This window comes from Manis pentadactyla, chromosome 3, assembly GCF_030020395.1.
Source record: "Manis pentadactyla isolate mManPen7 chromosome 3, mManPen7.hap1, whole genome shotgun sequence".
Taxonomy (NCBI): Eukaryota; Metazoa; Chordata; class Mammalia; order Pholidota; family Manidae; genus Manis; species Manis pentadactyla.
The window spans coordinates 201455612-201470685 of record NC_080021.1 but is presented as its reverse complement, the minus strand read 5'-3'; the positions used below and the strand labels follow the sequence as shown (position 1 = coordinate 201470685).

General features: G+C 35.8%; 1 protein-coding gene across 1 annotated transcript in view; it reads left to right on the top strand.

Annotated features, from left to right (window-relative positions):
- Positions 1 to 15074, top strand: part of LOC118927428 (zinc finger protein 420-like) — a 35581-nt gene that overhangs the window by 3597 nt on the left and 16910 nt on the right. Inside the window, 3 exon segments of the mRNA XM_057498934.1 lie at positions 1103 to 1229; positions 2731 to 2823; positions 4554 to 5792. Coding sequence (XP_057354917.1) covers positions 1103 to 1229; positions 2731 to 2823; positions 4554 to 5792 — 1459 coding nt within the window.

Sequence of the window (15074 nt, the reverse complement as noted above, 5' to 3'; positions counted from 1 at the left end):
TGAAAACATGCTGAGTGAAATAAGTTAGAAACAAAAGAACAAATATTGTATGATTCCACTTATATGAAATATCTAGAATAGGCAAATTTGTAGAGTCAGAAAGTAGTTTTGCAGTTGCCAGGGGCTATGGTTGTTGGGGAGAAATGGGGAGTTATTGCTCAATGGCTATAGAGTTTCTGTTTGGGGTGATGATAAAGTTCTGGAAATAGTGGTGATGGGTGCACAAATTGTGAACATAATACCACTGAATACACTTAACAGTGGTTAAAGTAGCAAATTTTATGTCATATCTATTTGTTGTTATATGCATTTTATAATGAGTGATACTACTTTTCTCTCTCAAAATCTATTTATTTAAATAAAAAAATTGGAGTTGGTTTAAAACTATTAAGTCAGTAGTGCAGATGACATACAGATATGGTAAAAACTGTGAAGGTGGTTATGTGAATAAGTAGTGGTTGAGAGCATTACACTGAAGTATTCACAGTGTATTTACCTTGTCTTTATCATGAATTTACCATGTCTTTCTCATGTCCCCATGCCTTTTTTCTTACTCCTCCCTCCATCTGGAATGATATTTCTGCTTCTCCACATGTTGCCAACAAACACACTATTCATTTCTTATATTTCAGAAACTTTTTATTTTATCTTTCTTTTTAACAAATTTTATTTTTACATTTTTCACTATTCATTTTGCACATCTACAAAACCAACTCAGCATCCCAAAATAGAATCACAGTTTTCTGTCATAACCTCTTTGCCACCTTATAGCGTGTAATATTTACTTGTTTGCCTCCATCTACTAGTCTATAAACTTCCTTTTATTCATATATGTATTCTGAGCACTAAATAGTGCTGGTCATACAGGTGCTTCATAAATGCTTGTTGGTGGAAAGAGAGATGAATGACACTCAATGCAAAGTTTTTCTAATGAGATTTTTGGTTCTCTCACATAGTGGAATGCAAAATTGGCCTCACAGTAAATATCTTTGGTGTATTATGATGAATTCTGCATGAAGAAAACAGAAATAACTCCTCACACATCTTTTATACATCACCCGGTGTTTTTCACTTTAGAGTGAACAGGAATGTCCTGTTACAGGGATTTGTGACATTCAAAGATGTGACTGTGGACTTCACTCAGGAGGAGTGGCAGCAGCTGGACTCTGCTCAGAGAAACCTGTGCAGGGATGTGATGCTGGAGAACTACAGCAACCTAGTTTCAGTGGGTAAGGACAGTTTTCCTCAGAGGTGCTGGTAGTAGTTACTATCGCTGCATGGCAATTACTCCAAAATTTAGTGGTTTAACACAAATGGTTTTTACTAACAATTTGTGGAGATCAGGAATTTGAAATGGCTTAACTGGGTGGTTCTGGCTTGTGGTCTCCCATGTGGTGATAGTCAGATGTTGACAGGGGTTGTAATTACCTGAAAGCTTGACTGGGAGTGTAAGATCCATTTCTAAGTTAACTCACTCACGTGGCTGTTGACAGGAAGCTCAGTTCCTTGCTGTTCATTGGCAGGGGATCTCAGTTCCTCACCATGTGACCTGCTCACCTGACATGGCAAACTTCCCCCAGAGAGAGTGATGTGAGAAAGAGCAAGGAGAAGTCATAGTGCCTTTCACGACCAGGTCTCCAAAATCAGTACGATCCCTCTGCCTTATTGTGTTACTAGAAGTGATTAGTAGGTCCAGCCCATGCTCAAGGGGAGGAGAATTAAGGGAAGAGTGTCAAAAAATGTATGGACATATATTAAATCCCCCATAGTACCTGACTGACTGTCTGTTTGGTTTATGAAAAGCTTTTGAGTCTCTGAATGCTTAATGAGCTTCATTTCAAATTATAAGGGTGAAAAGAATATTAATTTTGAGTACCAAATACCATGCTTCTACCTCTCCAGTAGACTTGGATGAAAAGAGAATGGGTGGTGCATTCTGTTCATTCTTTGAAAGTTAAAGACAGTGGGCTGTACCCAAATTCCTAGGTTTTATAAATGAGATATAATGTGTATAGTGAAGTGTCAAATACTGAATATACAACTTGATGCATTTTTCATATGTATACCTGCATAACCACTACTTTGATCAAGATGTAGAACATTTTCCACCACCCCAGCAGGCTCCTCTAAGCCCCTTGCCATTTACCTTCTCAGAGATAACTTGTGGCTTCTATCACCATAGCTTAATTTTAACTGTTCTTGAACTTCATGTATGTGTAATCACACAGCATGTAAGTTTGGTTTATTTCATAATACATAATATCTGTGAAATTCATGCATGTTGTTGCACGTGACAATGGACAGTTTTTTTCTCCTTATAGTTGCATATTTTATTCAATGAGGATACAGTAATTAATCAACTTGTCTTTCTACTGTTGGTGGTCATTTGTTTTTTTTTTTTACATTTGGGCCATTATGAATAAAGCTGTTATGAACACTTTTATACATATCTCCTAGTGAAAATAAGCATTTCATTTCTGTTGGGTATATACATAGGTGTGGAATTTCTGGGTCATATGTATATTTAGCTTTAGTTAATAACTACCAGACAGTTTTCCAAAGAAGTTATGCCAATTTATATCCTACAAGCAATGCATGAGAGTTCCATCAATATTTGGAAATGTCAGTCCTTTTAATTTTAGCTATTCTGGTGCATATGTAATGGACCTGAATTCTAGGATGGTTGGATGTCCACTAAAGCACAAGTCCTTTATCATTTCCCATAAATAGGGTATCAATCTCTGAAGTCAGATGTATTTTTCTTTCTGAAGCAAGGAGAGCTATGGATGAAGGAGGGAGAAGTTTCAAGCTGGGCCTATCCAAGTAAGTGAGAAACTGTTATACGGGAGATGGGCAAGTAGGATTCATATTGATTAGTGAAATGTTTATCTTTGAAATATTTTTATGAAATCATTGTTTAAGGCCAAGGTCTAGAAGTGGCTGACGACAACTGGTGTGGGATTATCAAAAAGTGACACTGCTACATATCAAACACCCATACAATCCTTTTTCTTTACTTGACTTTTAGAGAAGAAGTAACCCCTCTTTCCTGTGCTTTGAATCTTATTATGCTCTTGACATGAGGACATTTCTTAATTAGTTAGCTTCCCTTTGGCTAATATCCTCAGTAAACCATTATTCCAAAATAGGCTTATATTCCTTCCCTTACATATTTAGGAATTCTTAGACTTGGTCTCTTTCAAAGTAACTTACTGAATGATATTCTTGTCCTTTCCAATTACCTTCTGTTTTCCTCACCTTTTAGTGTGAAAGAGTTACAATCTCTTGTTTTTAAAAATTCTTCAGGGATTCCAAGTAATAGGAATATTATTCTCTTTGCCTGTCTTCCTTTTCCACTACTTTCTCTAAGACCATTTTTACTTGATTCTTTATTTTTATTATCTTGGTTGTTTTCTTGCCTTTCTTCAATGCTGCTTATTGAATTCTCCTTTTCCCCCTGTCCACACCTTTTAATTTTTTCCACAGGCTTGATCAGTTCTTTTTATCTCCCCCAGTTTTTTGTCTATTTCAATTTTTGCTTTTGTTTTGAATTTCTGATTCATGATGGGTGTCCTTGTCCTCAAATGCTTGTTTGAGTCTATTTAATTCTGTTTAGAGGTCAGACAAAATTTTCTTCTCTTTTTGACTAGTTTTTGTTTTCGTTTTCTGCAGGGGAAAATTTCCTCTGTTGATATCTGTACAAATTGATTTCCTGATTTTCTATAGTAGTACTCAATGGACTTTACTTTTCTTCTGTTCATTTTTATTATAGCATGGTATTTTTGTAAGATTTCTAATTTATGGGATCCTTTTCTGTTAGTATAGCAAAGTCCAACTACTTTAAGGTTCTTCCTTCCTTCTTTTTCTTTTTGTGAATAGGAAGAGTTTTGATTATCCTGGTCTTGTGGTTGCTTTGTCTTCCATTACCCTAAATTTCTTCACCACTTCTCCTGTTCCCCATCACTACCACCAAATTACCAGAGGGTAGTTCTTTTTTTCATAACCTTTTTTTCCTTTCTCTGAAACTGCCTGTTCTTGTAACTCAGGATTGCCCCCTTTAAATAGAGCTGGTTCTGTCCCATGTCTTTTTTATGTTATCTGACCCATTAAGATACATGTACTTTGAAATCCTTTCCCTGTAGTTGTGCTCTTATCTGCCTGGTTGCTTATAAAGTATTTTATATTTAGTGTGGATTTAATCTTTCTGCTGGTTCCTTCAACTTGCCCTCAGTCTCCTTTGCTAGCATCCTTTCCCTGTCTTTCCTGAAGTTTATTTTTTTGTCTGATTTTGCTCTTCACAGAGCCTTGTGGTGGAGTGGGGGTGGGGCAAAAGTGTGTGGGCCATATGGGAATGTGACACTGGGTTCAACTCTCCTTTATCTATTGCTTCCCTGCTCACTTATTTTTATGTCTGTTTCTTCCCCTATTTTTGGGTTTTAAGGTCATACCCTTAAATTTCAAAGCTGACCATACTCTTTATTGGCTTTCTGTTTATTCCCATTAAAATGAAGACCTTTCTTTGTTTTTTGTTTTTGTGTTTTGTGTTCCTTCAGACTTTGAAATTAGACCCAAAATGAAAGAAATAATCCCACAGAAGAGCACTTCTGAAGTCATGCTCCATAATATGATCGTATACTCAATTTTTGAAGACTGGAAGCTTGAAGGTGAGATAAATCACCAGGAAAACGAAGACAAACTTTTGAACCACACTGCATTCATTAACAGTAAGTCAATGACTGAAGAAGTAAACAACTGTGCACTGGGAAACATGATTCATTTGAACAGAACATCTAATGAACACATCAAAGCCTTCATACAAAAGTCACACCTCTTAATACAACCGAAAATTCTAAACAGTGAGAAATCATTTAAATGTATTCAGTGTGGGAAAGCCTTTACTGGAAAGTCGGGACTCATTGTACATGAGAGAATTCATACTGGGGAAAAACCATATAAATGTAACGAATGTGGGAAAGCCTTCATTCAAAAGTCACAACTCACTGTACACCAGAGAACTCATACAGGAGAGAAACCCTATAAATGTAGTGAATGTAGAAAAGCATTCATCCAGAAGTCAAACCTCATTATTCACCAGAGGATACACACAGGGGAGAAGCCCTATGAGTGCAATGAATGTGGGAAAGCTTTCATCAAGAAGTCAACGCTTAGTGTTCATCGAAGAGCTCATACTGGGGAGAAGCCATATGAATGCAACGACTGTGGGAAAGCTTTCATCTGGCGCTCCCAACTCATTGTACATCAGAGAATTCACACTGGAGAGAAACCCCATGAGTGTAATGAGTGTGGAAAAGCCTTCAACAGGAAGTCAGAACTAAGTGTACACCACAGAATTCATACAGGGGAGAAACCCTTCAAATGTAATGAATGTAAAAAAGCCTTCATTCAGAAGTCAGATCTCATTGTACATCAGAGAACTCACACTGGGGACAAAAGATATCAATGCAACGATTGTGGGAAAGCCTTTATCCGGAGTTCACAGTTCATTGAACATCAAAGAATTCATACTGGGGAGAAACCCTATGAATGCAGTGAATGCAGAAAAGCTTTCATCCAGAAATCACAACTCATTGTGCATCAGAGAATCCATACTGGGATGAAACCATATGAGTGTATTGAGTGTGGAAAAGCCTTTAGCAAGAAGTCACACCTTACTGTACATCACAGAATACATACTGGAGAAAAACCCTATGAATGCGGTGATTGTAGAAAAGCTTTCAGCAAGAAGTCTACTCTCATTGTTCATCAGAGAGTTCATGATGAACAGAAACCTTTCTAATGGAATGAGAAAACTTTAGTTCAGTGATCAAAATTTCATTACACATCCCAGAATTCATACAGGCTAGAAACTGTGAATGTCCTAAACATGGGAAGCCTTCAGCAATATTTCCAGAACTATTAAGCATCAGAAAATTCATACTGAGAAGCAACTTTGAAAAATCATGTTTCATGAAAATACCTAACATTCATTGGACATCTTGGTTCAGACCCAATAGTAAAAGCTTTTTAAAAGTATGCTAGAAAGATCTCAATTACATATGGTTAATGTGTTCACTGTGTAGTGCAATTTTTAAAGAATAAGTAAATTGATTCATCAGGACAACAAAGTGACAGCCATGTGTGATCGTTCTGTAAGTGATGTAGGAATGGCATTCATAACCCCAATTATCTGTCAGTTGGAAGTGAATCTGGTTATTTCCATCTGCCTTATATTTCCATATTAAATGATGCCATTTTCCTCACATCTTAAAACGAAAATGTAAAAAGACAAATTGTAGCTGAAAGTTCTGTTCGTTATTTAACAGGAGTGAAAATATATAACTTTTCCCTACTTATTCTTGATGTATATAAAGAGGTGAAGCCAGTGTATTTATGAAAACTTCAAAAGTCGGTGGTAGACTTAAAAAAATTGTTTGATGTAAAGCACACAGAGGTGAAAAAAGAATCACATGAGTGAAAGAGGGCAGAAAGTGGCTGTAAACGATATTGACATACTTGACACATGACAAAAATAGTTCTACACAAGGAATTCCTATTCATATTCCTGTTAGTTTTAAACTTGGTGTAGTATTTACTCAAGTACTTTTATATATAGCTTGGAATCTATATCCTTGTGATTATCAAAACTGAATTTTAAAAAAAGCTGCTTTTGGATGTTTCTACCACAAAGACATTCTGCTAAACATTTTGGCATATGCTGTTTTAATCATCACAGCAAATGTATGAGGCATTACCCATTTTGTGGATGAGGCAAGTGGAACCCAGAGTGATTCCTGACCCAACTAAGACCATGTTCCTAGTAACTGGATTTAGATTTAGACCAACCTCATAGCCCTCCCAATGATTCTGTACCATAGGGGACATGGAGAGGTAAGTGCTAGGTCACTTTACCTCCAAGCAGAATTGAATTTGATTAGACATTATTGGTATTCTGTATCCTGTCCCTGCCTTAAGTTGAATAAATGAACAAGAAACATGCATTTTTAAAGGGGATATTTGATTCTGACTTCTTATATGTAGAACCTGTGAAAGATAAGTTTTTTGAGACATTGGTTCAAGGATATCTGTTTTGTTGCCATGTACATTTCCTTGTGACCAGCCTAAACATTAGAAATTGTACTTTTATTTTTTAATTTGTTTGAAAATATTAAGTCTTATTGAGCTGTCATTTTATCATCACAAATAACATTTCTGAATTCATCAAGGCATGGTTCCTTTAAAAGCACAATAACTTAACCATATATGTTATAAATATTAATTGTCAAGTAGTATGAGGATTGATATCAAAAAACCTTTTAAGACTTTCCTTGAAAAAGGGAAGCAATATTGAGCTTGATCCTAAATGTTTCTTATCAAATATTTCTTAGATTTTAAATTAAAAATGTTTTAAAGTAAAAAAATGATGACTTAATTTAAATTTAAAACTTTAATATTTTAAATTAAAAGAAGTGAATTATAATCATGTAATTCTTTTATTCCTTTTTCTCAGTCATCTTTTAAGATAATTGTGCTATGATGTAAATGTATGACAATTTTATAAACAAACATGTCAGAAACTATTCATGTGTATCCTGCCTTTCAATATTATCTTGAAAATTATATGATAATACTAAGTTGTGCATATAAAAAAAAATAATTTTTATAACTCCCATCTTTCAGAATTTCCTTCACATCCAACTTACCTGTTTGGACTCCTATGAAACCAAGTAATGTTTTCAGAGAACCTTTAAACATTAGAATTCATTGTCTGTCTAGTGCTTATCTCTCCAACTATCATCCCATTAAATCTGCATGATTTTAGCAAGAAGAAAGCTTGTATCCCTTCTATACTCATTTGAAATCTTAGAAATCCTAAGAAGGTATTACAATATCTTTGTTTTCATTTTTCTGCATTCTACTTAATGGTTTCCTATACTTAGTATTTCCAGGAGCATTAAATAGGAAATTCCTTGCTTCCTAATATATTGACCTGTGAGCCAATTTGCTTTTTGTCTTTTTAAAAGGACACTTCATACTGCCTCCTTCCTACTTCAGCAGTATTACTAAAATATGATGGGCACTATGAGTCGGTACTATTCTCATTTCAAGCAACTAGAATTTGAGAGATTAAACAAGAAACCATAATTCATATCCAGCAACTCTGAAACAATCCACTATATATAAACTTAGACATCTCAAATTGTTCAGGCAGAGTTAAAAAGCTGAAGCTAATAATACTGAAAGTATTTAAAATGGCTTTAAAACTAAATAATTAAAATGTTAATCATACCTGCCATGAGATGCTAATGTTTATTTAAAGTTTTATATGCTGATGGTCACTTAAATGCTTAGGTATTATGCTTATTTCACTTCAAGTTTTTATTATATTTGAACATAGTTGAATCTACCCTATTTCAGACATTCTTAAGGTATAACATCAAAATAGTATTATGTAAGTGTGTGTGTACTGGCCAAAGTGAAAGTGAGTCACAAGAGGAATTTAGGAAACAGGTAATACTGAAATGAAAACAATATATCGAAGTATTGGTGATGCCATCAGAGCAACAGCACTTACAGTAAAATTTATAGCTTTAAATGTTTTATTAGAAAAGAATATCTAAAATCAATTATCTAACCTTCCACATTATGAGGATAAAAGATAAGAGCAAATGGAACCCAAAATAAGTAGGTGAATATAAGTAACAAATGTAGGAGCACAAATCAGTGAGCTAGGTCAGGGGTCAGACTTTAGGCCAAATCTGGCTAGTAGCATCTAGCCATACAGCCCTTAAGAATCACTTTTACATTTTTAACATAAAAAAAAACAACACAAAGACTATTCAACAGAGACCACATGTGGCCCACAAACCTGATATATGTACCATCTGACCCTTTACAGAAAATATTTGATCCATGAACTGGAACATATAAAAAAAGAGAAAAGTCAATGAAAACAAAAGGTGGTTCATTGACATGATCAATACAATTGATAAATCTCTGGATAGATCAAGAAAAAGAGAAGACAAAAATTACATATAGGAATGAATATGAAATCACTATCCTAGTGTCAATAAAAAGGAAGTTATCAATTTTATTTCAAAAATTTGACAACTTAAAATGATTTCTTTGAAATACCTATTACCAAAACTGGATAAAATACAATACTCAATAGCTATAACAACTGAAGAAACAATTTTTAATTTAAATCTCTGAAAAAAACTGCAGGTGTAGATAACTTCACTGGTGCATTCTACCAAATATTTAAGGGAAAAAAACCATTTTTTTTTCATGTTTTTCAAATTTTACATGTTCCCTCCTTTTTTTTTTTTTTTTGAGAGGACATCTCATATTTATTGATCAAATGGTTGTTAACAGTTAACAACAATAAAATTCTGTACAAGGGACTCAATGCACAATCATTAATCCACCCCAAGCCTAATTCTCATCAGTCTCCGATCCTCTGAACCACAACGAACAAGTTTTTACATGCTGAAAAAATTCTTACATAGTGAATAAGTTCTTACATGGTGAACAGTACAAGGGCAGTTATCATAGAAACTTTCGGTTTTGATCACGCCTTATGAACTATAAACAATCAGGTCAGATATGAATATTCGTTTGATTTTTATACTTGATTTATATGTGAATCCCACATTTCTCCCTTATTATTATTATTTTTAATAAAATGCTGAAGTGGTAGGTAGATGCAAGATAAAGGTAGAAAACATAGTTTAGTGCTGTAAGAGGGCAAATGTAGATGATCAGGTGTGTGCCTGTAGACTATGTGTTAATCCAAGCTAGACCAGGGCAACAAAACATCCACGGATGCAGAAGATTTCTCTCAGAACAGGGGGGGTGAGGTTCTAAGCCTCACCTCTGTTGATCCCCAATTTCTCACCTGATGGGCCCCCTGCGACTGTGCCTGTCTTAGGTTGTTCCTCCCTTGAGGAATCTTACCCGTCTCTGGCTAACCAGTCATCTTCCGGGGCCATACAGGGAAATGTAAAGTTGGTAAGTGAGAGAGAAGCCATATTGTTTGAAAAGGTTAGCTTTTTACTTCTCTGCAGATTTATGCCCTGTGGGTTTTATGCCCAGCGTTTGTCTTGAGGTATCTTTACCACTTGGAAGAATTATGATACTCAGTAAATTCGATATGAGGCACGAATTCTATTTAAGGGTTGTAATTAGGAAGGAAGAAGAAAAGCTATAGAAGTAGCAGACAGAAGAAAATATGGGAAGATTGGTTATTTCTTTGACATATCTTCTTGTAGAGTAACTTCAGCATGTATAGGTTTTAAACTACTAATTAAATTGCGCACACACATTAACATAATAGGAATACAGTTACATAACCAAAGCAGACCTACAATTACCAGCCATCTCCAGTGAAACCAAGAAAACCAGTTAGACACCTTAAGCATTTGTGAAAACTTATCTATGATATGATGGATATTGTCTAACTGAATTTGAATAGTTTGAGAAAAATCAGACAATTTGAAACAACACATTCCTGGGAACTGTTCACATCCCATATGTTCTTTTAGCAGTAGATAGTCTGTAGTCTCAAGATTTTGGAGCTCTGCAACTTGCACTTCTCCTAATTCTTGGTTGAGTTCCAACTGTATAGATCCAGCCAAATTTGTTATTTTACTTTATGCACAGACCAGCTTAGATATCTCGTTCTTCATTCCAATGGCAATTCCAGGAACCAGTGGGATGAATGCAGCTACAACTGCAACAGCGCCAGGATCTTTGTTGACGTTTTTTGATGATCATCTTCTGGAATGACTCTTCCAGAATATGTTGATGTTGGAACTTCTTCATATCGTATCTTATTTCATTTTCTGGGTAGCAAAATTGGGCTTTGATCCACAGTATAAACACAAACAGACCCTTTGCCCACACTTTGATATGCCATTTATACCATTGTGAAGAACTTATTGGAGGTCACCACACAGGAACTGCTTTTTTTTTTTTTTAAGAGAAAGGAATATTATCAGAAAAATGTACTTCCATAGCTGATCATCTGACACCCTTCAAATGATCAAAATTAAGGATATTTAAAGGATGCTTTAATCGTTGATTTACAGTTAGTTTTATCCTATCAGGGAGTAATTCCACTTTTCTTTCTTTTTTTTTTGTTATCATTAATCTACAATTACATGAAGAATATTATGTTTACTAGGCTCTCCCCTATACCAGGTCCCCCCTACAAACCCCTTTACAGTCACTCCATCAGCATAGCAAAATGTTATAGAATCACTACTTGTCTTCTCTGTGTTTTACAGCCCTCCCCTTTCTCCCACCGCCCCATTATGCATGTTAATCATAATATCCCCTTCTTCTTCCCCCCCTTATCCCTCCCTAACCACCCATCCTCCCCAGTCCCTTTCCCTTTGGTACCTGTTACTCCATTCTTGAGTTCTGTGATCCTGCTGCTGTTTTGTTCCTTCAGTTTTTCCTTTGTTCTTATACTCCACAGATGAGTGAAATCATTTGGTATTTCTCTTACTCCACTTGGCTTATTTCACTGAGCATAATACCCTCCAGCTCCATCCATGTTGTTGCAAATGGTAGGATTTGTTTTCTTCTTATGGCTGAGTAATATTCCATTTTGCATATGTACCACATCTTCTTTATCCATTCATCTACTGATGGACACTTAGGTTGCTTCCAATTCTTGGCTATTGTAAATAGTCCTGCGATAAACTTAGGGGTACATCTGTCTTTTTCAAACTTGAGTGCTGCGTTTTTAGGGTAAATTCCTAGGAGTGGAATTCCTGGGTCAAATGGTAAGTCTATTCTGAGCATTTTGAGGAACCTCCATACTGCTTTCCACAATGGTTGAACTACTTTACATTCCCACCAGCAGTGTAGGAGGGTTCCCCTTTCTCCACAGCCTCACCAACATTTGTTGTTGTTTGTCTTTTGGATGGCAGCCATCCTTACTGGTGTGAGGTGATACCTCATTGTAGTTTTAATTTGCATTTCTCTGATAATTAGCGATGTGGAGCATCTTTTCATGTGTCTGTTGGCCATCTGTATTTCTGTTTTGGAGAACTGTCTGTTCAGTTCCTCTGCCATTTTTTAATTGGATTATTTGTTTTTTGTTTCTTGAGGTGGGTGAGCTCTTTATATATTTTGGACATCAAGCCTTTATTGGATCTGTCATTTACAAATATATTCTCCCATACTGTAGGGTACCTTTTCTTTCTATGGTGTCTTTTGCTGTACAGAAGCTTTTCAGGTTAATATAGTCCCAGTTGTTCATTTTTGCTGTTGTTTTCCTTGCCTGGGGAGATATGTTCAAGAAGAGGTCACTCATGTTTATGTCTAAGGGGTTTTTCCCTATGTTTTCTTCCAAGAGTTTAAGGTTTCATGACTTACATTCAGGTCTTTGATCCATTTTGAACTTACTTTTGTGTATGGGGTTAGATAATGGTCCAGTTTCATTCTCCTATATGTAGCTGTCCAGTTTTGCCAGCACCATCTGTTGAAGAGACTGTCATTTCCCCATTGTATGTCCATGGCTCCTTTATCAAATATTAATTGACCGTATATGTTTGGGTTAATGTCTGGAGTCTCTAATCTCTTCCACTGGTCTGTGGCTATGTTCTTGTGCCAGTACCAAATTGTCTTGATTACTATGGCTTTGTAGTAGATCTTGAAGTTGAGGAGTGAGATCCCCCCTACTTTATTCTTCTTTCTCAGGATTGCATTGGCTATTTGGGGTCTTTGGTGTTTCCATATGAATTTTTGAATTATTTGTTCCAGTTCGTCGAAGAATGTTGCTGGTAATTTGATAGGGATTGCATCAAATCTGTATATTGCTTTGGGCAGGATGGCCATTTTGATATTAATTCTTCCTAGCCACAAGCATGGGATGAGTTTCCATTTGTTAGTGTCCCCTTTAATTTCTCTTAAGAGTGACTTGTAGTTTTCAGGGTATAGATCTTTCACTTCTTTGGTTAGATTTATTCCTAGGTATTTTATTCGTTTTGATGCAATTGTGAATGGAATTGTTTTCCTGATTTCTCTTTCTATTAGTTCATTGTTAGTATATAGGAAAGCCACAGATTTCTGTCTGTTAATTTTGTATCCTGCAACTTTGCTGTATTCCTATATCAGTTCTAGTAGTTTTGGAGTGGAGTCTTTAGGGTTTTTTATGTACAATATCATATCATCTGCAATAGTGACAGTTTAACTTCTTCTTTACCAATCTGGATTCCTTGTATTTCTTTGTTTTGTCTGATTGCCATGGCTAGGGCCTCCAGTACTATGTTAAATAACAGTGGGGAGAGTCCACATCCCTGTCTTGTTCCCGATCTCAGAGGAAAAGCTTTCAGCTTCTCGCTGCTCAGTATAATGTTGGCTGTGGGTTTATGATATATGGCCTTTATTATGTTGAGGTACTTGCCCTCTCTTCCCATTTTGCTAAGAGTTTTTATCATGAATGGATGTTGAATTTTGTCAAATGCTTTTTCAGCATCTATGGAGATGATCATGTGGTTTTTGTCTTTCTTTTTGTTGATGTGGTGGATGATGTTGATGGATTTTCGAATGTTGCACCATCCTTGCATTCCTGGGATGAATCCCACTTGGTCATGGTGTTCCTTTTTTTCTTTTTCTAATACTTACTAACGCTTTATTTTTATTTATTTATTTATTTTTATTGAAGGGTAGTTGACACACAGTATTACATTACATTAGTTTCAGGTGTACAACACAGTAATTCAACATTTATATACATGATAATTCTAGGTAACAGCTATCACCATACCAAGTTGTTACCATATTTTGACTATATTCCTTATGCTATACATTACATCCTGGTTACTTATTTATTTTACAATTGGAAGTGTGTACTTTTTTTGTGTGTGTGTGAGGGCATCTCTCATATTTATTGATCAAATGGTTGTTAACAACAATAAAATTCTGTTTAGGGGAGTCAATGCTCAATGCACCATCATTAATCCACCCCAAGCCTAATTTTCGTCAGTCTCCAATCTTCTGAAGCGTAACGAACAAGTTCTTACATGGAGAACAAATTCTTACATATTGAATAAGTTACATGATGAGCAGTACAAGGGCAGTCATCACAGAAACTTTTGGTTTTGCTCATACATTATGAACTATAAACAGTCAGTTCAAATATGAATACTCATTTGATTTTTATACTTGATTTATATGCGGATACCACATTTCTCTCTTTATTATTATTATTTTTAATAAAATGCTGAAGTGGTGGGTAGATACAAGATAAAGGTAGAAAACATAGTTTAGTGTTGTAAGAGAGCAAATGTAGATGATCAGGTGTGTGCCTGTAGACTATGTGTTAATCCAAGCTAGACAAGGGCAATAAAACATCCATGTATGCAGAAGATTTCTCTCAGATCAGGGGGGGTGAGGTTCTAAGCCTCACCTCTGTTGATCCCCAATTTCTCACCTGATGGCCCCCCTGCAACTGTGCCTGTCTTAGGTTGTTCCTCCCTTGAGGAATCTTACCCGTCTCTGGCTAACCAGTCATCTTCCGGGGCCATACAGGGAAATGTAAAGTTGGTAAGTGAGAGAGAAGCCTTATTGTTTGAAAAGGTTAGCTTTTTACTTCTTTGCAGATTTATGCCCTGTGGCTTCTATGCCCAGCATTTGTCTTGAGGTATCTTTACCACTTGGAAGAATTATGATACTCAGTAAATTCGATATGAGGCACGAATTCTATTTAAGGGTTGTAATTAGGAAGGAAGAAGAAAAGGTATAGAAGTAGCAGACAGAAGAAAATATGGGAAGATTGGTTATTTCTTTGACATATCTTCTTGTAGAGTAACTTCAGCATGTATAGGTTTTAAACTACTAATTAAATTGCATACATACATTAACATAATAGGAGTATAGTTACATAACCAAAGCATACCTGTAATTACCAGCCATCTCCAGTGAAACCAAGAAAACCAGTTAGGCACCTTAGGCATTTGTGAAAACTTATCTATGATAAGGTGGATATTGTCCAACTGAACTTGAACAGTCTGAGAGAAATCAGACAAATTAAAACCACCCATTCCTGGGGACTGTTCACATCC